The sequence below is a fragment of the Elgaria multicarinata genome, chromosome 2 (assembly GCF_023053635.1).
Source record: "Elgaria multicarinata webbii isolate HBS135686 ecotype San Diego chromosome 2, rElgMul1.1.pri, whole genome shotgun sequence".
NCBI classification, from domain to species: Eukaryota; Metazoa; Chordata; class Lepidosauria; order Squamata; family Anguidae; genus Elgaria; species Elgaria multicarinata.
In genome coordinates, this window is record NC_086172.1 from 83,450,918 (window position 1) to 83,472,318 (window position 21,401).

Genomic DNA, 21,401 nt, shown 5'->3' on the forward strand with positions numbered 1-21,401 from the left:
TTATGCTACCTGTTTCTGCAATTGTGTAATGTCCAAAGCAAAACATAAGTATCTTGCCTTGTGGTATCAAGTGTGAGTTCCAAAGGCAAAGACAGCTCATGCAAGTCAGCGGAAGGATGGGGAGAGGCATCCACGAGTCCTGCTTCAGATATTACAGGGGAGGTGAGTTATCCATGTTTCCTATCCCCCTGCTTCCCCACAAAGCTACCCGCTGTCTGGATTTTGAAGCCAAAATACAAATCACCATTTCATGTTTCCCAGACTTTCTGGAGGCTAGGATGAAGCAGTCTAGCTTGTTATCCTCTTTCCCCTAGTAATACAAATTGCAAGGTGGGACACTACTTAAGGGCTTTTCCCCCTATCCTACCACCACTCCAGTCTATTAGCTGCCAGGTTCCACATTTAGCATTAGTACAAGTTTTCATTGGGGCGGGAGGGGGGAGATGAGGAAAGAGGAGGTAAGAGTTATTGTTTTGCACGCACACCCGTGTGTGTGTGTGTGTGTGAGAGAGAGAGAGAGAACACCTTACATTCTCTGAAATAAGCCATGGGTGGATTATTTAAAATAGCACAGGTGAAATTGGCAATGCCTCTCCCATAAAGTCCCTTTTTTAAAAAAAATAGGAGCAGTGAGAAGGCCATTATCCATTTCTGTCATCAGCAATGTGCACTCTTTCTGAATAAAATCCTGTTTTGGCTGTTAGGATTCTTAAAATTTATTCATTATAAAAACTTCCAGTGATAGCTTCCCATCAGAGAAGATACAAGTTTCTTTGGGGCTTTCCCTTCTTTGTGACCATATTCATTAGTAGATTTCTTCTGCTTGTCCTTCAATCACTGGACGGGCGCTTGTAATCCTCCAGATGGCTCAAAATCCAACCGGACGGGATCAAGAAGGCAGCAAATATTACTGTCATTGCAATAGCTTGATCCTGTAAAATGAAGAAATAGACATAAATACTGTGAGCAGCATTCCAGATGTAGTGTTTTGCTCTGGTTATTGACCAGTTGTCATATAGACTTCCATGTGGGGGAGGTGAGTTTGTGTGTAAGTTATCACTTATGAATGATTGGGTGAAGTTGAGATAGTTTATTCATTATTTGAAAGGGCTCTCAATTATCTCACTAGTACAGAAAATACTGCAGATGAGTGAAAGAGCTGCTTCTGAGGGATGACATCTTCACCATCAGCCAGCCAGAGCTCACCTGTAGCTCCTACCCTCTCTCGGAAAGGCCCTGAAACCTGGCTTTTATCACCAACTGACAGATGTGAATGCATATATTGAATAATATATTGAACCTTTGTGTGAATTTGAGTTGTAAAAAGCTTTGGGAGCGAGTTTGGTGGAACAGCAGGGTATAAATAACATACTAGCAAAAGGGGAGATCTCCAAGATACTCCTCACGTTAGCTTGGGAACCTGTTCTGAGTTTCACAGAAAATACCCAGGACATTTTTCTGAGGTAACATGCAGGCTTGGAAAAACAATGAGTTCCTTTATGCAGCCCCCAAATGATCTCCTCTCCCCTTTAGCAGCACAAACCTTGGGAGAATGCCATCATCCATACTCCCCTCCAGACTATCACTGTTAGCAACAGAACAGGAAGGGACAGGGCATCCCCTCTGCTCTTCACCCACAACTGTTCCCACAACTGCTGAGCTAAGGCAAGGGAGTTGGTTTGGTGGGTGATAATGATGGGTGATGCCAAAAATGGGAAATCAAAATCTGAGCCAGAGGGGCATGTTGGATCTTGTAAATATCACCTCAGTTTTCAGGAGGGCTTTATCCAGCACCTGCAATTTGTTTCGGAGTCTGGCTCAGGAGAACTTTGCCAGCAGCTGTAATAACTACATTTATATGGCATAATTTGGCTCCGGCTGTACAGTTCATACAATGTCCTCTATTAAACTGGTGCCATTGCACTTTCTGTTACTCTATGTGTCACTTTATTTGCAACTGTGACTTCCATCATTCAACATAAATAGGGTCCAGTCTTTGGAGCCTCATTGTTGCTAGCCATAAGCAAAGGCTTCATTCAGCTCAGAAATGTGTTGCTGAACAGTGCAGTGGTCTTTGGCACTCCCGGCCGTTAAATTACTTCTGGGTCTGCAGCCTAATCTATTTGCAAGGGCACACTGGCAATAGTTTGACCTTCAGGTCCGTCCGCACTGAGAGCAGTAGTGCACGCCTGCTTGAGCTACCCAATCATAAATCACCTGAACAAGTTGTAATGTAGAGAATCAGTGGCACCGTAGCGGCCATGCATATTCTTTTGTGTACTGCGACATAAGTGAAATATGGTTATCCTGTTCAGGGTATATGTGAAAGTGATTTTCAACCTTTGTTTAACTTCACCTACATAATTTAATTGAGGTGAAAGTCGTCTGATCAAGGAATAAAGGGGAAATCTTTCCAGAAATTGGCACTTTCTCAAAAGTTGTTATTAGCCTGGCCTGGGCAGTCCATTGGATTAATAAAAATAAAAATCGTCAGCAAGGAAATCTAATTTCTTTGCTACAAAAAAGCAAAGACCAGAATAATTGGAGCAACTTTAAAAAATATGTTTACATTTATAGATTTATAAATATAAGTCTGTATGCTTTATTCTGAAACCAATAAAATTGTGGCAGCATCTGGAAAAACTATGCAAGGAGTAGTGTGAGGGCAAGACGGCATTTCTTGGTAAGTAATGAGCACCAGGCATGTGTTATGAAGAAAGGGGGGCATGACTGGAGGCCACAGAAACATAACCACTGGTTTATAGGAGCAAAAGTTCCGTGTTTATTAGTAAGGCCTTCTGTAGATACTACCTATGGGTATTTAAATATATGTGTGTGAGCATTAATTTTATTATGTTGTGAATACAGTTTGTACTCCAAGGAGGTCATAGGGGCAGGAATAGGGTTACCATGTCCACATACTGGTCAAGCAGATCTACTTCGGCATAAGGGCAAGAAACATTTTTTTCTTTCACTATCAGATTTCCTGCTCAGTTTTGGAACCTATGCAAAATTCCATTATATGTAGTATTTCTGGTATCAGATAATACTCAAAAGAGAGACACACAAAAAAGCCAAAGATCTTTACATACAAATGTGATTTTGTATATGTTTGCTTTTGGGGGCACTCCACTTGGAAATGTGGGTGATGTTTCCTAAAAATGAAGGTGCTGAAATGAAGTATCTACACTTTTATTTTCTTTGTTCTTAATTTCTCTACCATCAACCAATGAATATCTATGCAAATCTTGTTGAAGCAATAGTCATGCAGATTTGGATGATGTTTGTGGGCCAATAGGCTTTCATCATAATGGAAATAGTTTGGCTTATGCTTTTAATTTTAGCATGTCATAAATGAGGCATGAAGTTCTTGCATTTCAGTTTCCTGGTACGTGTGCCCAGAGGAGGATGGTGGCTCTGATTTTGGTGGGGCTATGAATCCATTCTGGGTTTCAGTCAGAACCAGCCAACGCTCTAAAGAAGCTATCCAAAGTGCTGAACCCTATCCCCAAAATATTTTTTTACCAGCAGCTGGGATCGCTGTGAAATAGGTTTCTACTGGTGGTGAAAAATGTGGGTTCAAAGGAGTTTTTTTACTGTGTTGGAGCTCACGGTCCACTTCTGCCTTGTACTCAGCCTTTTGAGCAGGTTACTTGTCCTTTGCCACGCTTTCCATGGCAGCTATGTTGTGGCCGTGCCCAGGACAGTTTTTCAAATTGACAAATGTGTCGAAGGCCCTAAAAGATTGACTACTCCGGTTCTAGGCAGTTATAAACCTGTTATGTCCCTTGAGTGAGGTGCAAGCTATATGTTTCCTTAAGTACACTATTAAACATGCAGTTAGAACCTGCAATGGTTTTTTCTTAATAAAAAAGCCATGGGGAGGGGGGGGGGATTTGGCCCTGGATCCCAACCCTGGGCTGTTTTCCCATAGAAAATGGCCTCAATGGAACTGGCGTGCTCCTTAAGGTGTTAGGTGTTGTAAATAGCAACTCGATAGATTTTCAGTGGGCAAATTACATGAGGGAGGGAGAAAGGGTTAACTCTTGCCCCCTCACACTATGGTCAGGATTTGGCCACTGCAGGTGCTTTTCACTGAGGAAGAGGAAGAACTACTGTTAGGCTACAAACATGTATAGGTTGGCCCTCACCCTGAAAGTGAGTGAAGAAAGTGTTTAAGAGAAGATGGTTAGTGAAAGTAGGAAGGCATTAGTGATAATGAGAGAATGTCTGCTTTGTTTAGTTTCAATAACAATTCAGAAGTTCCTTGAAAACCACTGTGTCTGCCTCGTCTATAAAGTCTAAGGTAAACTTCTATCCGCTCCTCTGCCAGAATATGGCAAGCGTTTTTTCACGGCCAGTTTGTGCTCGAACATTGCAAGGCTGGGAATGCCTCCTCTTATGTGCTCTTTCTATTTTTGCTTTCAGTTTAAGCCCATTTCAGTCAGTCTGAAAAAAACATAAAAGGACCTGGGTTTCTTTGCCCCTCTTTGACAGACGATTACCCTAAGTAGAATACTTAAGAAACAGGTGACTTCCCTATTTTGTCCCATAATATATACTTTCCTTAACATAGCCAAAACCATAGTTTTAGTTTTGTGGTTGAATACAATGAATACTTCCCAGTTTAGGCAATTCCATTTTTACTGTTCTCATCTTCAGAAACCTGAATAAAATATCTATACATTTCATTTATTACATTTCTATACCGCCCAATAAAAACTATTTACATACAAACATGTAAACAGACAACACACACACACACATTATATGTAATGATCAAGCTTATATATATTATACTTTTCTGACTTCCTGGTGGGAAAAGGTACTTACAGCTGCAGATATGTTCTCTTTTGGTGGTTTAGTAACAATATTTGCTCTAGGAACAATCTGACTCCTCATTGTTGCATTCAGGAACCTGAATGTCTTCTGAAAACCCAGCATGTTCTCTTGGTGCTTTGCTTTTCAGTTGCTGAAGCTCTTGCTGAAATTGCGTGTATGTGCTACTGCAGGGAGTGTTAACTGGCTCAGCCTCCGATATCACAACAAGTGCCTTGGTCAAAGGCAGTTGAAAGTTTGCAAGAGGTTGGAGCGATAAACAAGTCCAGTGTCTCAGTTCCTGCAAGATTAATTTAGCATAGCTTGGCTCCAATTGGTGGCTGGGTTTCCTGGCTACTTCCTCAGCAGCATGCAACCACACAAGGTTGCCTTTACATGCAATGTGAAATGTTGAAGCTAACTCAGAACCTCTGTAAAGAGTGAGTTCATGTAGGTGTGGCTGGTTTTTGGAGAGCCTTGTTCCAAAGAGCAACACTAAAAAGGAAAAGGGGAAAAAAAGCATGACTTCACTGAGTATAAAACCATGCTGTGCACTCTGAGGTCAGTAAAGGGTGGCTGTGTTAACTCCAAAAGAAACAGCACAAGATTAAAACACAATAAGCATGCTATTTGAGAATGCAGTTAAGATTAGCCACTTCCATTAAAAGAAGTTCCCCCTCCAAACTGAAAAGATGGCATGGAGGTGGTGGTGGTGGTGGTGGTGAGTTTAACCCTTGGCTCCATTTCTCCGCTTAAATTACACACACCTACTATTTTCTGCATAACATTGCTAGATCTTGTCTGCTTTTTATAATTTCACATGGCACAGGCATGGACATCCACAGGGATTTTTTCCAGGTGGGGTGTGTGGCAAAGTTTGCACAGCACTTTGTAGTTGTAATTCATGTGCATAGCATGCACTACTACAATGTACATGTGTTTTCCTTGTGAGTGCTCTTTGTTATTTATTGTCACGTTCCATGACATTTAGAAGCCCACACAGGATAGAAGATCCTGGGAATTGAACTTCTCTAATATAGAATAGTGTTATATATTCCAGAAGCATCGTGAACGCCAACAAAACTTTATTTGAAATTACAGACAAAACAGACACCTAGGAACAAGAGAATAAATACCAAATGCACAAACACATTACAGCTTTTTTTAGCATATCATGTCAGATATTTTATGGCATTACTGCCCTTATTGAAACATTGAGAACTTCACATGAGTTGTCCCAGAATAATTTTCTTCATCTTGGAAACGTTGGTGAACACCCTCTAGAGCAATCTTCTCCAATTTTGTACCATCCAGATGCTTTGGATTACAACTCCCAGCATGCCTGACTAGAAGTCCAAAACATCCGAAGGAAGCCAGCTTTGGAGAGTAGCAGTGAAGTCTACTTACATTGTTATCGGCTGCTTTTTTACATCAGCTGACAATACAACTTTGCGTGTATTACATACATATTATTACAAATAATTACATATTTTTCTTGGAACTGAACATTTTGTTTATGGTTGCATTTTTTTAAGCCCTGATTACATCAGAGAACCAGTCTACCATTTCTGGTAGAACTGGTGTCTGAACAGTGACAAGGCACCAGGTCTACCAAGACAGGCAGACAGGATTATCCCTCTGTTGTTTCCCAGTAGCTAGATCTGGTGTCCACCAGCAGCGGAAATCCTTAATTCTTTCCCTGACTCCCTTCACCTCTATGCTCTGTATGCAACACACAATAGATTCAGGTAACAACAAGGGCCCTATCTACATAGCTGATCTTGTGAAGAGTGAGAGTATACCAGGGTTGTTTGTGACACATGACATTGTTGCTACTCTGGAACAACCATGCAGCTTCCCTCTCAAAGAGGTGCATTTTCGCAAAGTTCTTTTAAGTGCACCTTTTCCCCTCAAACGTGGCTCCTGTGAAGTTCCGCTGCAGTGTGCCTTGTTTCCCCAAATTGCATCCTGCATATTGGGCATGCCTTGGGGTGTGCCTGTGATCTGGTCAAGGGGCAAGGCTGTTCCCTCCCCACTCCATTGGCTGTAGCTGCTGGGGTTTTGTGTGTGTGTGTGTTAATGTATTCTCTTTTCTTGCTTCATATGCCAAAATCTGGATATAACCAGAAAACACTGCTGAAACAGTTTTCATTTATTTATTTATTGCATTTCTGTACCACCCAATAGCTGAAGCTCTCTGAGTGCTTCACAAAAGTTAAAATGTACATTGGGCTCAGGGTTATTTATTACTACAAGACATGAGAAGGCACTTCTGAGGAGCTGCATGGCACACTGTCTCAGCTCCAGGACCTGCACTGCAAAAGAAATGGGGAGAGGTTCCACTTGGGCCTTCTACGAGAGCTATAAATGGCAGATTCTCTTAAAGATATAAACATCACAACAACCTACTCCAGCCCTTAATAAATTGCACTGCTGCTGCTGCAATTGGCCTTGCAGCCCCATCTGCAATTCCTTAAAGCATCAGCATACCAGGAGACTGGATAACCAAAGTGGATCACAGGCATCACTTTAACACAGAGATAACCTGCTGCAAAATGGGAGTAACCCCTGGGCTATTTTAAGGACCAGTATAACCCCCCGTTTCTCTGTGTAATAATGATGAACTGTATCCACACATATTTTTATTGTTTATAAGCCCCATAAAAATTATTAGCACAATATTAATTAGAAAGGTCATGAATTCCTGTCTTTGCAAATACCTTTTGTTTTTTGTTGGACCCACAGCTGCCCAAACTCAGCTATGCTAAACTGAATATCTATTTTATTTTAATGTTCCTGCAATTCCTAAGAGATAAGTCCCGAAAAATTCTTAACACACCTAGAAGGGTTAACACATTCAGATAGTGGAGTGCTATGACTTTAATTGCCTAAAAACACGAAGGTGGGAGCGGGCTAGTTTTTCACAAAACAAATGGGCAGAATAGTGGCTGCACATTTTCCCTCATATCTCAGGGTCTACAAGGGATAGAGATTTGCATCATCAAATGACAGCTAGAAGAGTATGGCTTATCCAGGAGTGGGGTCAACTGCTCACCGTTGCTCCTGCCTGTGGACACCCACAAGGTAGTATTCAATGTTAATCCTGTACAGAGTAAGCCTATTGAAAGGAATGGCAGAAGTATATCTTGACCAACTTAAGTCTCGTTCAGTTTATTTAACCATACACAAATTTGTCCATTGCATGCTGTTGAGATGGGGTTTTGGGGGGCATGTACTCTATTCCTTACCTTAAAATGGGCAATTAAGCTGACTATTTGGGTTGTAATGCCTTGCTAGCTACATTTTGATCAATCACGGAAGTGGTAAAATCACAAAATTTTCATTGTGCATGGTATGTGTAAGACAGTTGAATACAGGAATTAAGCAGCATTCCATATTTGTGCCTCCTAGCAGACCTTGGACTTTGGATTTGCACACATTCCTTCCTTCTGTTTGTATAACTCCTTTCCTCGACATGCTGGTTCAAAGTACATACACAGCAACACTGCAGTAGCTCAGGAAGCAGTATTGAACAGTTGTGACACAGAATAAGGAAAAATGCTGCAGCTTCTGTGACAGCAAGGTGATGATAGTAGTCATGTATATTGGAAAGGGACACATTGCACCTTTACTCTAAATACGGGGTGGGGCGATCTCAGGTATCTACCCAGGCATTATGTGCAGGGTGGGGGCTGCCTCTTCAGTACACTATTGATTGCGTTATGGAGCCAGGTGGAACTGGGCTTGTGTGAATACTTTGTGACAAGTAATGGGATTACAGCCACCTGTTTTCGAAGGAGGCCTTGAGGAAAGGAGCTAATGCTGCATTGAGTCTTCCCTGCCCTGTCCTGGTAATGTCAGACGCTCCTGGGTCATATGGGAGGAGCCCAGTGTGCAGCAACTTAGCCTTCCAGCATCACCCCTTCCCAGGGGCTGAGGTTATGGTAGCTGGGAAGGAGCAGAGGCATAAACTTCTCCCATGTGGAGTTTTGGACATTAACATAGCAGATCAGCAAGGGGAGAAGTGATGCAACCAGCCTCCTACTGAATTGCAAATGGTGCCAATTGATTTCTCTCTTTAGCCCATGTATGTGTGTGGATTTGGGTAGGCTTGGGGGAAAGGTATAACCCCTCCCCTAATGCAGGGTGCTCCCAATTTTGATTATGGCCCTGTATGCTTGCTCTAGGGTAAAATGAAATGTTAGGATCATCTAGACATTACACATTTAACTTAACATCTACTGTATCCCAAAGAAGGAAGTTCCAACTGCTAGTAAACCCATGGAGCAGATCTATTAAAGAGTCTGAACCGAGAGAGGTTTTACCTATTGAGGTCTAATTTTCATGTCTGTGTATTTGTAAGAATAATGGTGCCCCTTCCCAGTGGACCAGTTGATGCCATTCGCATAAGAAGTGTGTTCGCCTTTGAGGTACAGGCCATTTAGGTTGGAAGAGTGACAGGCAGTGTACCACCAGGCACCCTTGAAAGACACAGCACAGTTTGCTATTTCGTAGACATCGTTGTCTCTGTCTCGTGTGGTGAAGGGCGCACCGTTGTGTCCTGACAAAGAATCGCCTGAAAGAAGAAAACAGCAAGGACACGTTAAATTGACTTCATTCCCTTCTGCAATATTAACTTGCATTTTTCACTGCCACAGCACTGTAAGAATTAAGCAAGGGACAAGAGTGGCAGAGAGCATGCTTTGCATGCAGAAGTTCGTAATTTTAATCCCTGGAATGCTGAGGTAGGAATGGGAAAGACTTCTTTCCAGTGGTAAAGTGGAGCCAGGGCTAAGGACACAGCACCGCCCCTATTTGATGTACCCAGGAGGGACACTGATGCCATCTTCCACAGCCCTCAGATTTCCCTGTTCCATCCAAGTTTAACTGTAATCTTCACAGTAGCTGGAGGGGAATTGAACTTCTCTGCAATGATACATTGTTCCATGTTGCGATGTAAAGTATTTGGGGGTGGGGGTAATCTGGGACTTGACCGGGCAATTAAGATCCACTACCTTTACAAAACACTTGCTCATGTGGAGATGAAAACTGCTAGAACGATTGTTTAAATATGGATTCACACCAATGTCTAAATGTTTGAAATCTCCTTGGGAGTCTGCTAATGCAGACTGTCATTGTTGAGAGATGGCACTGCAAAATTTACCACTGGACCATTGCTCCTGTCTGAAATCCCAGACAGCCACTACTAGTTTGCATAGACAAAACTGAGCTGGGTGAACCAATGTCTGACTCGCATCATCATCATGATGATTCTATTAAGTTCAGGCACATTTAGAACCCTCTGTACAGCACTTATGTTGTCTTAAAAAAAAAGAATAATCACTGAAATGCAAAAAATAAATGCAAAAATGGCACCAAGTATCATCAAGAGTTTGGAATACCTAACCTGTAATGAAAGGCAAAAGTGTTTTTAGTTTAGAAAAAAAGATGAGTGAGGGATGATATAAGTTTAGAACATTATATATAAAAATACATTACAGATAAAGTGTACTTATTTATAAAATTATTTCTATTCCACACCTTCCACCCAATTAGGGTTCTCAGAGTGGCTTGCAAATCATCTAAACACATAATATTTGATTGATTGTGTTATTGTTTCATTATTTCATAAGATGAGAACTTGAGAGTCACCCAATGAAATTGATTTGTGTTGCAGGACTGATAAAGGAAGTATTTCTTCACACAAAGCATGGATAATTTATAAAATTCAAATATGAGATGTAGAGATGAATTGCCCATGCCCTTAGGGGCTGCCACGGTGTTGTTGTTTTTTAAAAGATTGAACAAATTCATTGAGGATAACTATATTAGGCTGCATGCAGTTGTTTTGTACATCTGTACATGCCCTATCCATGGTTGCTACATGGAACTTCCATGTTCAGAAGCAGTATACCTCTGATTATCAAATGGTGGGAGCACATGGCCATCATCTTCCTATCCTATCCTGCCAGAGAACTACTAAAATTATGGAAGACTGCTGGAGTAGATAGACCAGCTTTCTCCAATGTGGTGCCCCTCAGATGTTTTGGACTGCAACTCTCATCAGCTCCAATGGCCAGGGATGTCTGCAATTGTAATCCAAAACATCTGGAGGGCACAGGAAGGCTGGAATTGACCATTCTAACCATTAAGGCAATCTTTATGTTTTTGGTCACCTTGAGGTAAATGCCAAAGTGAATGAGCATTCTCTGCGTAACTCACCCATGTCGCCATCCAAATAAGAGCCTACTGCTAGTGTGTAGTTGTTGTTCTCGTTCAAGATTTTGAAACTGGTATATTTAGCGTAAGTTCTAGAGTTGTTGAAGTCCGTTACATCTATCCGCAGTTGTTGTGTTCCTGATCCCCAAAAGAATGGAAAATATCAGAGAGTGAACGTTGCTGACAAGAGAAACCCCTGAATAGAACCCTGACTAGGATTATAATGGAGACAGGGGACTTTCATTAGAGGGGCACATGGTCAGAGTTGGATCATGGGCCATTTCAGTCCAAAGCCATGAGGTCTGGACCAGAGAAGGAATGGTTTAATGATTCTCTTCAGACTGTGCAATGGTTGACACGACCAGCACAGCTCAAACAAATCACAGCAGCCTGCTTAAGTTGCTGTGCAGGCCGGGCACAATTTGAATACTCAACACCCAGGCTCAGCTTGTCATATCATCTGAACCCAGGTAGCATTGCTTGTTGGAGGGTTAAACCACACTCAAATAACCCAGTAACAGCCCTTGAGTTATTTGAAGGTTATTTAACCCTCTAACAAGCCATGCCATCTGGTTTTGGACATCATGACAAGCTGTGCCAGAGTGGGGACTCAGACAAATGGAGCCTGGCATGCGGTGTTTAAGCCACAGTGATTGGGTGAGCCAGGTCAGTATCTCTATATCAGACAGTCTGGGTGAATCACAGCAGCAAACTAGGATCTGTGGTGACACAGATGAAGGAGGGTATTGAGGTGGAACCTTTCTGATTGCCCCTATTCATTGCCATTTTATTCTATACTCCCATCTAAGTGGATCAAATAATAATTGCGTAACATTTCACTTGTATATAATGCGTGGGGGATGAGGAGGGGCATATCCTTGCTGCTGGCTTTCCTGTTGTTTCCCCATAAATGATTGCACATTTCACCATGTGTGAGAGAACAACTTTCTGCTCTTTACCTCTTTAATTTACCACTTAAATTAATTTGCCACCTATACATGAATTCAATTCCTGGATAGGTGACCATGCCTGTTGTACAAGTACATTGCACATCTATAAATTCTGGGGCAACTTTCAGGCTGCTAAAAATAGAGAGCTGTTTTACACCCCCAAATTTACATTGTTACCCTGAAATGCACTACACATTTTAATCTCAGTGAAAGCAAATAGAATTTCAGTCTTATAAATAGTTGTGAGCAGAACACAGTTGTGCCTTCATGGCTTATTATGTGGCTGTGTCGTAAAAGGTCTCATTTGGCGGGTGGGGTGGGGTGATATATTTAAGGGCAGCATCTATATGGATGACTATAATTCTCTCTAGCAGTGTAGTTCCAGTAAAATAAGGCATTTATCCCACCGTAAAAACCTTCAAGTACTTGATTCTAGAGCTTTTATTGCTAGATTCTGTGAGTAATTGTATGTTATAGAAAACCATTTCAACAATCCACTAATTTCACCACAATTCCTTAAAAATCCCTGGGTTACTCCTGATTTCCCTGGAGATGCTCCAGCATTAGGTAGAAAAGGAAACATAGCCTTACCCGAGCTGGTGAGAAGGTGGATTTTATCATTGCCCAGCCAGAATTCTGATGTTTGGACCCCAAACCCTTTCTTGTAGGACTCCCAGTCTCGGTAGAAATCCACTGACCCATCTTGTCGTCTCTGGAAGACCTGGGTGGGGACAGAGAGATGATATCTTGGTGTTGCAGCTGAAAGACAAACCAGTTTACTCCATTGAAAGGGTAAGGCTCACCAGCCAGCCTCCTCCATCAGTCTCCATGTCACAGAAGACATTAATTGATTTCCCTGTGGTGGGGTAGATCGTGTACCAGCCAGTCAGGGTCTCTCCGCGTATCAGGAGTTCCTTGCAGTCTTTGGCTCCCGCCTCTAGGAGAAATATTAGGAAGGAAAGTGAGGGCCAATTCATGCCATCTCCAGGCTAGAAATATGGAAACAGGTCAAAGCACATGACTCCCTTCTTTGTGGACAATATTACGTGTGACGAGGTGTGCTCATGTTCATGTACATTTGCATGCCACGATTCAGCAATGAGATCATGACGATTCCCTATAAAAAATGACTGAACAAAGGATGTCTCTTGTAGAGAAAACTGCTAGTGTGGAAGCAGCTTATGTGTGCATCTATCGGTCAATTATGACCCATGGTGTGTAGCTGCTGTACTAATAATGTACACTACACAATTATTGAAATGTGTGTGTTGGGGGTTGGGGAGGACTGGTTTACACAGGATGCCCTTTGAGGATCTGTGTTCTCCACAGCAGGCCTATAGTAGCTTCACAGGATATCTACACAATTGGTTTAAAGTGGTTGACTTGTTGCCTTCTGGAATCATGATTACTTTGATATATCTTGTTTTGTGCAGACTCCTCCTGTGATTTTAGGCCAATCATACAGCTTTTCAGTTTCCGTTTGATTAAGTAGACCACCTTCTGCAAATGGGGAATCATATCCGCAATCTTTTCTCAGACATAAATCCTGCTATGTTCAATGGGACTTGCTTTTTACTATGTGTGCTTAGGACTGCTGCCCTGGGCCAGTACTTCCCTAAAAGCTTGTCAAGGAGTCCTCAATGAAAAGATCAGTAATGGTGCACAGGATTTCTTGAAAATCAGTTTGCTCCTTGCTCCTAATCTTCCCCTGCAATCTTTAGCCACAGTGGATGCTTCGATTTTTTACTCTACATGAACTGAGTATGTGCTCTGGAAATTGAAAATGATACCCCAGAATCCTATGTAATCAGGGATCCTGTGGGAGACTAGCTGATGCAGAATGTGTTCCGTAAGGATTGAAAGTTTGAAAGCCACTGTTTTAGATTATCATAGTGTTATTGTCACATACACATACCACGAACCAGAATGGTCTTCCATCTGAGACTATAGTGGCTCAAAGGTCGTTCTAGACCTGGCTAGGTTATCACATTTTTACTGCCCTGTGTATTGGCAAAGAAGGGGTGATCTTGAGAGCCTTGAACTCCATTTTTTGGTGGAAAGTTGGGGGCATATAACAAACACACACACTGATATGAGTTTAGGAGAAGTCCTGCTAATGTACTTGCAAGCAAGAAGGTACAGATATACTCTTCATTATCAGACTGGAGCAGTCATGTTTACATACACATTTGTACATCCATCCTATCCCTATTCCACCATTCACACAACGAGGGAGTGCAGGGATGAGGACTCTACCCACCTCCATCACGCTCTTTTCATTCTCTACACATTGGAGGCAAATGTATGTAGCAAAGAGACTTCTTTGCTCTGGGAGGCTCCCCACATGATATAGAACCCTAGTGTGAGTAATTTGAATGTCTGAATAGGGTTTCTGCGTTAAATGTGTAGATAAAAATCACTGCACAGTTGGGACCTTGAAAGCCTACTTTATAATCTGTTATTGTTGCAGGACAGTGCCTGCATGGATGCTCAAAATCACTCTCTCGTCTGTTTTATTTTGCCTTTTCTGCTAACCACCATTTCTGGTGCCTTCTGCTGTCTCCCTCTATTAGCTCCAGAACTTTTCCACTTTCTGCCAAGAAGCTGTGAAGCTTATTCCTAAATGTTTACCAACTTCATTTTTGGATGGTTTTGCTATAAGCCCAGCCAAGCTCATGGGCCTTTCCATTATTATTATTATTATTATTATTATTATTATTTTATTTATATAGCACCATCAATGTGCTTTCAACAAGGCTTTTGTTGTACTCATGGTAGTTTGTTAGTCCTCTATGTGACATCCTCCTCCAGGGCCTCTCCCATACTTTGCAACCATTATTGCTGGGTTTTCCCCCATCCCCAAAAGAGAAAACTGTGATATTTTCTCTGATTGATGTTATAAAAGCCTTATGTAATTGCACAAGTCCACGATACCACAGCACCACCTAGCGGTGGAGTAATGGAACATATAGAAAAGCAGAGAAAGAAAAGCCTCAGGAAAAAACACATGTAAAGGAGCCAATCTTAATCCCGCAAAGAATTCAGAAGTAGAAGCTTCAGTAAAGGTGTAGGTTAAAAGCTTCATGCAGAAAAGCCTGAAGAGTCTTTGAGTGATTCCATCTTGGAATTGAGTCTTCATGGCTTGTCCCAGTCTGCTTAAGCCATGAATCAAACTGGCACTCACTGGTCTTATCTATACTACAAACAACTACTGGTCTTATACCAGTTTAACCGTTGCAGCTTCCCCCAAAGAATCCTGGGAATTATAGTTTTGGTGAGGATGCTGAGAATTAAGATCCTTAATCCCCATTTGCACCAAACTGCAGCTCCTAAGGGTACTTGTGGAGAAGGAATGACTTAAACCCTTTCAAATTATGTTATAGATATGCTCTGTGCAGCTAAAAGATAGAAGACCTTACAATTTACAGATTTTTTTATATGATCAGCAGTATATACATGAATTAAACGAACAAACAAACAAACAGCTTGAACTTTAAAGTAAAAACCTACTAGGTTTTTAAGCTGTATTTTATACTTCCTGCAAGGAGGACTGGAGCCATGGAGCACCCTCTTTCTGTGGCAGGCATTTCCCCCTCATAAAGTCTTTCTTGTGATTGATGTTTGCAGCCATGTTGCATTAGATTAGACCCCCAGCTAACCAAACAAGCAGACTAGACATACCTTGCTGTGGACAGCTGCCAAGACTCTCCAAGCTGCAAACTTCTCCTGTAGGAAGAAAAACATGACTTCTAGTGAGATGAGCAAAAACAGTACCCAAGCCAGTGAGATCAGTTTCAGAGGCATCATTTATGTTTTTATACATGTTTGTTTCCCCTCTCCTCACATGGAGAAGTAGAGATAAGTGATAGCTCTCATCTTCTGGGCCTGTTTTGCAGAAACCTTAAGCAAACTAAAGCACAGAGTATGTCGATTGTAGAGTATGGTTGGGAGCGTTTGAGTGGGCCAGGCTTCACCTGTGGCCTTGCTCTTGCATTCCCCACCACACCCTCTAGGGCAGGGGTCCTCAAAGCAGCACCCATGGGTCCCAGGGCACCCACAGACACATGAATATAATATACATGTGCCTGCAGACACATGAAGATAGATAGATAGATAGATAGATAGATAGATAGATAGATAGATAGATAGTTTTTTAAATATACATTTATGGGTTTGCATGAAATGCATACAACTTTCTAGCAAGTGTACATGGACTGCAACAAAACGGACCAAATATCCAAATAAGTATCCATTTGAAGGTGCATCTATGTGCCAGCCTTTCAAATATTGGAAGTATTGTAAGGTCCTCAGTCTATTGAATTATAGGTGTGAATGTTTATCCTTTCAGTGTTGTAATATCAGTCTCTTAGCTGTCAAAAGGGCACAGAGAATCCATTGATGCTGACCATTTACTAATTTCCATGCAGCCCATAAATAATGTAAAAGAGTGTGTACATCAGTGAATATTAAAAACTGTTCCATTACAAAAAATTCCTATGTAATAATCTCCCCGCAAAAAACAACAACTACTGGACATTGCCAAAACATATCTTCAAAAAGCGTGTTAGCTGTATTGCACTTCCAGCAATTAGCTAAATTAGACAATCCCTTATTAAAGAGATTTTGTTGTGTCCAACAGACATGAAGCAAAAGTTTTTGGTGCATAAGAACATTTCTACATGAGGCTTTTATTACACACTTGTGATTGGCCACCCACAGAAGTTTGTAGGTCCTTTACATGACATTGTCAACCTTCAGGAATTTTCCCGTGCTTACCCCCTTTATCCCACTTTCAAAAAGATCAGAGATAAAATGTAATAAAAATTAATGGTGCCATATTGGCAGCGTGAAATGCTGGTTTAGTGCTATAAATCAGCTACTAGATGGCACTGTTTCACTGAACATATACATTATTGTTGGGAAGGGAAGCTTTCAATTCCAAATCATGTGTTTGCCATCTAAAGGAACCATCTAAAGGGTAAACCTGGGAAGACTTCAGAAATGAAAGCCCGGTAAGGGTGTGGGGTTTTGCTTAATGTAGAGAAGCTCTAAGACTCAGCCTAAGATCCATAGACACAAAAGGTAGATGCCAAAGCAGCAACTCACTTAGGCATTTTGTGGGGTTCCCACAGCAGTATCTCAAAGTACTAAATGTGTCTAAAGGTACCAAATGTGTCCAAAGGTTTAAATGCTCTATGGAGTTGTAGGTGCATTACCTTTGTCTCCTTTATCACCCTTGGGTCCAGCTTTCCCAAGTGCCCCAGCAGAGCCCCTCTCACCTGAGCAGAAAAAATAAGTGTTATTTTAGGGAACATTTAAACATTTCTAGGAATGGTCTTTCCAAGCCATGTAAAGTACAGGCGGTATCTAGAGAGGAGAGCATAAGATGAGAGGCTGAGAGAGGTAGGTTTAGTTTTGAGATCATTGGTTCAATTTCAGCTAAAGGACCCTACCCCAACCTTCATTTATGTCTGTGAGAGGGGATCACTCGGGGTGAGTGAACAGTGTTGATCCTTCCCTCTCCAGCATTGCCAGATCCCAGGAAAGGAGAAATTCCTCATGTGAGGGAGTGCCATTGTCCCCCTTTCCTTAGAGATATCACCGGAGCACCATGGGATCCAGCCACGGTAGCAGTTAATTGGCCAACCTGTGAAATGGCCCTTAGGAACGTTCTTCTGGAGCAGAAATGCAGGGCTGTCCCAGACACAGTCCCTCTTGACAAATATTTTGGGGAAAGGAAACCACTTTCATCCCTCCAGCCAGCCACCTCTGCTGCCCCTGATATCCTCTCTCCTAGTTGTGGGGTTTGTAAATGCAGAGCATAATGCACTAGATCAGTGAGTCCAATTCCCTCATTGTTATGATAAAGCAGAGCAAAGCAACTCCTGGATCTGCCTGGCAGCAAATCTCCAAGGGAGACGGGCTTGTTCTTACCTGGGGGCCCCTGGGGGCCTGGGTCACCCTTAGTCCCTGGTAGTCCACTTGTTCCTGGCACACCTGGAATTCCTGGTATCCCTGCCTGGCCCTGGAAGATGATCTTGTTTGCTCCGCACTCTGATGAGCCCTTCAGCTCTGAAACAGGAAAAAGGGTGCAAATGAGAAATTATGTGATAAGCTTATGTGAGGCAAGGTGGTTTTCCTTAGGGGCAGGGGGTTGGACTCGATGGTCTTATAGACCCCTTCCAACTCTGCTATTCTATGATTCTATGAGGGATGGGGAACCTGTGGCCCTCCTGATATTGTTGGACTACAGCCCCCATCATCTCTGCTGATTGGCCATAGTGGCCAGGACAGATGTGAGTTGCAGTCCAATGACATCTGGTTGATTGGTTCCCTTCTACTTGCTTCCATGAAACCAGACTTAAAACTCCTTGAGTTTCAAGTATTCACTTCTAGATAGTGTGAGAGTTGGTTATGTAGACATGGGGGATGTCTACACACAGGGAAAGCCCTGCAGGGGCTCTGGATTTGCACCCCATCAGTTTGATGACGCAGGCGCAGCTTCACAGCCACTGCAGGGCTTCCCCGCGATGCTCTGATTTGAAAAAGTTGAGGATTTACTCTGACTTTTTCAAAGGGCACAACATCAACATGGCGCTTCTGCCATGTAACCTCACCCCACAGCTAATCCGAGGCCACAGGACGAGGTTACACGGTCCTGTCCTTTCACATGGACCAATAGAGTTAAATGGAATGCCCACAAATTAACTAGTTGTAAACTAACCACTTTATGATTCCACCACTCCTGTATTAAAAGGCAAGAACCTCCCCTAATGTAGTCATCTCCTTGGTAACAATAAGCAACAATATCAGTTTAACAGCCACTTGGTAGAATGCAAGCATTACATTTACTCTTTGTATCTCCTCTCTGACCCTAACCAAGAGTAAAAGACACAGACCCTATTCCGATGACACACCAAACTACAGTCATTGAATATTTTGAGCTAAACATTATGGCTTAGCGCGTCATGTGTAAATGTTGTAAACCGCCCAGAGAGCTTCGACTGTGGGGCGGTATATAAATGTAATTAAATAAATAAATAAATAAATAAATGTGAACCATTCCTAACCATGGTGGCTACAACCACTGTTTAAACATGCTCACTAACAATTGCTGCAAAAGGTTTAGTGGTCAAACCATGGCTTAGCATGTTGTCTGAACAGGCTCACAATCACTCTGTTCAGATGACACACCAAACTACGGTGGTTAAGCGTTTTGAGCTAAACATTATGGCTTAGTGTGTCATGTGAACTTAGCATGTTGTGTGAACTATTCCTAACTATGGTGGCCATGGTGGCTATAGAACTACCGTCTAAACACACTCACTAATCTGCAAAAGGGTTAGCAGCCTAACCATGGCTTTGGGTGTCATCTGAACAGGGTCAGTTTTTTCTCTTCCACATTTAACCATTCTTGCATCCATCCATATCTCAAAATTTAATACAGCAACATACTAACTTTTACCTTATGAAAATACAGTTTCTTTGCATTCTCCCATTTTACACTCACGTGCACAGCAGCTGGCTTCTGTCTCTTGTCCAAAGCTTCCTCTCTCCATAGACACAAGAACTAGGAATGACAAAGCCAGGGGAAAGCAAAATGAGGCAGTCATCTTGTCTTGCATTACCTACTTTGCTCTCCCTCTAGATGTCTCTCTGAGCCCAAACTAATCAGTCACTTATATATGTGGCAATTCCAAACAATTCTGTAAACTGCAAAATGAGGAAATGCTATTATTTCCTGGCTAAGAGGACTCTGCGGAATCCCTCTGTTTTGCAATGCCTGCTTTCATAAGAATTTGCATAGATTGTGTTTAGGGATATGGGGTGTTTTTAGAACATTGGTTGAAATCCCCAAATTGTGCAATTGCTGCCACCATCAATCATCAAATGTCTCTTCACGCTGAGCTATGTGAACCTTTCAACTGCACTTTCTTTGTTTTGCATTTGTTTATATTGGGGAGTTTATATTGCTCTTCTAACTATAGGTGGCACTGTGTCCAAACTAAGGTAGTCAGCTATGCCGCTGTTCTAGATAGATCTTGATAATAAAGTGGTAATTCTGTTAGATATCCATTTTGGTCTGGCATCTTGTCTGAAATAACCTGACAGCATTCTTCTTTCCTTTCCTTTAATGTTGTATTATAGTAATGCTAGGAGTAGTATATATAGTCAACTTGATTAGTAGCCATAGATACCCTTATCACTTACAAAATTGTTTAATCACCTTTTAAAGCCTTTTAAGTTGCTCACCCCATCCTATGGTAGTGAATTCCATAGTTTAACTATGCAGTGCGTGATGAAATACTCATTTTTTGTATCCTGAATCTCCCATCATACAACTTCGCTGAATGACCCTGGCTTCTAGGATTTCTCCACACTATACATAATTTTATACTTCTCTGTGCCCCTTACTCAACTTTTTTTCTAAGCTAAAAATCACCAGACATTGTAATCTTCCAAATAAGGGAGGTATTCTAGCCTCTTGTTAAATTTGCTTATCCTTTTTTTCTTTTTGTGTGTGCACCTTTTCCAGATCTGCAATATCCTTTTTCAAATGAAGTAACCAGAACAGTACACAATACTCAGTGTGGGTTGCACCCAAAATTAGTTTAAAGACATTTTTAATTTTGATTCCTTTTCTAAAGATCCCTATGATGTCAAGCTATGTAATGTGAGTTATATATATATGTGTGTATTTATATGTATATTTATGATAAGGTTGTTTATGAACATCATCAGACGAGTGTTTTATTGTACGCTTGTTACTCCCCACTTATGGATGTTCGCGGGGCCTTTGGACATCGTCATCCACCTCCCATGTGTCTCTCGCTCCTTCTTGCCTTCTTTCTGTCATAAAATAGACCCTTTTAAATCCTTTTTAAAAAAATGAAATGTGCCACCATTGCCTTTTGTGTGTAGGAAAAGTGGCACAATAAAAATGGCCACATCGTCATTGTTTACTTCTTCTTTCTTCCCCTGCATGAAGAAAAGGAAAGTTTCGTGGAACAGAACTGGGGTGGGTGGGAAGTGACAATAAGGAAACATGATTTCCCCTCATCTAATGACACTCTATGTCTTTTGTATAGAGTTAATATGGTAAGTTAGTTAAGGTGGGAGGGGGAGAGAGTGTGAGTGGAATGTTGGTGTGCTGGCATATGATTGGTGGAGAGCATGAGGTGAGTGGGGTTTAAATAGGGGTATGCTTTAAGGTGGATTTCTGCATTGAGCAGGGGGTTGGACTCGATGGCCTTCTAGGCCCCTTCTGTGATTCTATGAGACAGTTATTTAGAGTCAGCTGGGGTTTAGAGCAAGAGAATGCAGGAACACTCTGATTCTTGCTTTGGGATTAAGTTAGGGTAGGTTAGGAAAAAAACAAACGTTAATTTCAGAGCTTTTATTGAACACACAAAT

At 41.8% G+C, this 21,401-nt stretch overlaps 1 protein-coding gene and 1 long non-coding RNA gene across 2 annotated transcripts; both read right to left on the reverse strand.

The window, feature by feature from the left end:
* Positions 1–691: 691 nt before the first annotated feature.
* Positions 692–5,263, reverse strand: LOC134393673 (uncharacterized). The gene is made up of 2 exons (XR_010025093.1): positions 4,834–5,263; positions 692–932 (listed from the first exon to the last, which is right to left on the reverse strand). It is a non-coding gene; the product is annotated as an uncharacterized LOC134393673 (long non-coding RNA).
* Positions 5,264–6,173: 910 nt separating this feature from the next.
* LOC134392592 (veficolin-1-like) lies at positions 6,174–19,727 on the reverse strand. The gene is made up of 9 exons (XM_063117033.1): positions 19,498–19,727; positions 17,922–18,059; positions 17,204–17,266; positions 15,669–15,713; positions 12,791–12,924; positions 12,579–12,708; positions 11,041–11,175; positions 9,144–9,394; positions 6,174–7,133 (listed from the first exon to the last, which is right to left on the reverse strand). Exons 1-8 carry the CDS (start codon positions 19,610–19,612, stop codon positions 9,144–9,146), a joined length of 1,011 nt encoding a protein of 336 aa, XP_062973103.1. The 5' UTR covers positions 19,613–19,727; the 3' UTR covers positions 6,174–7,133.
* Positions 19,728–21,401: the final 1,674 nt, after the last annotated feature.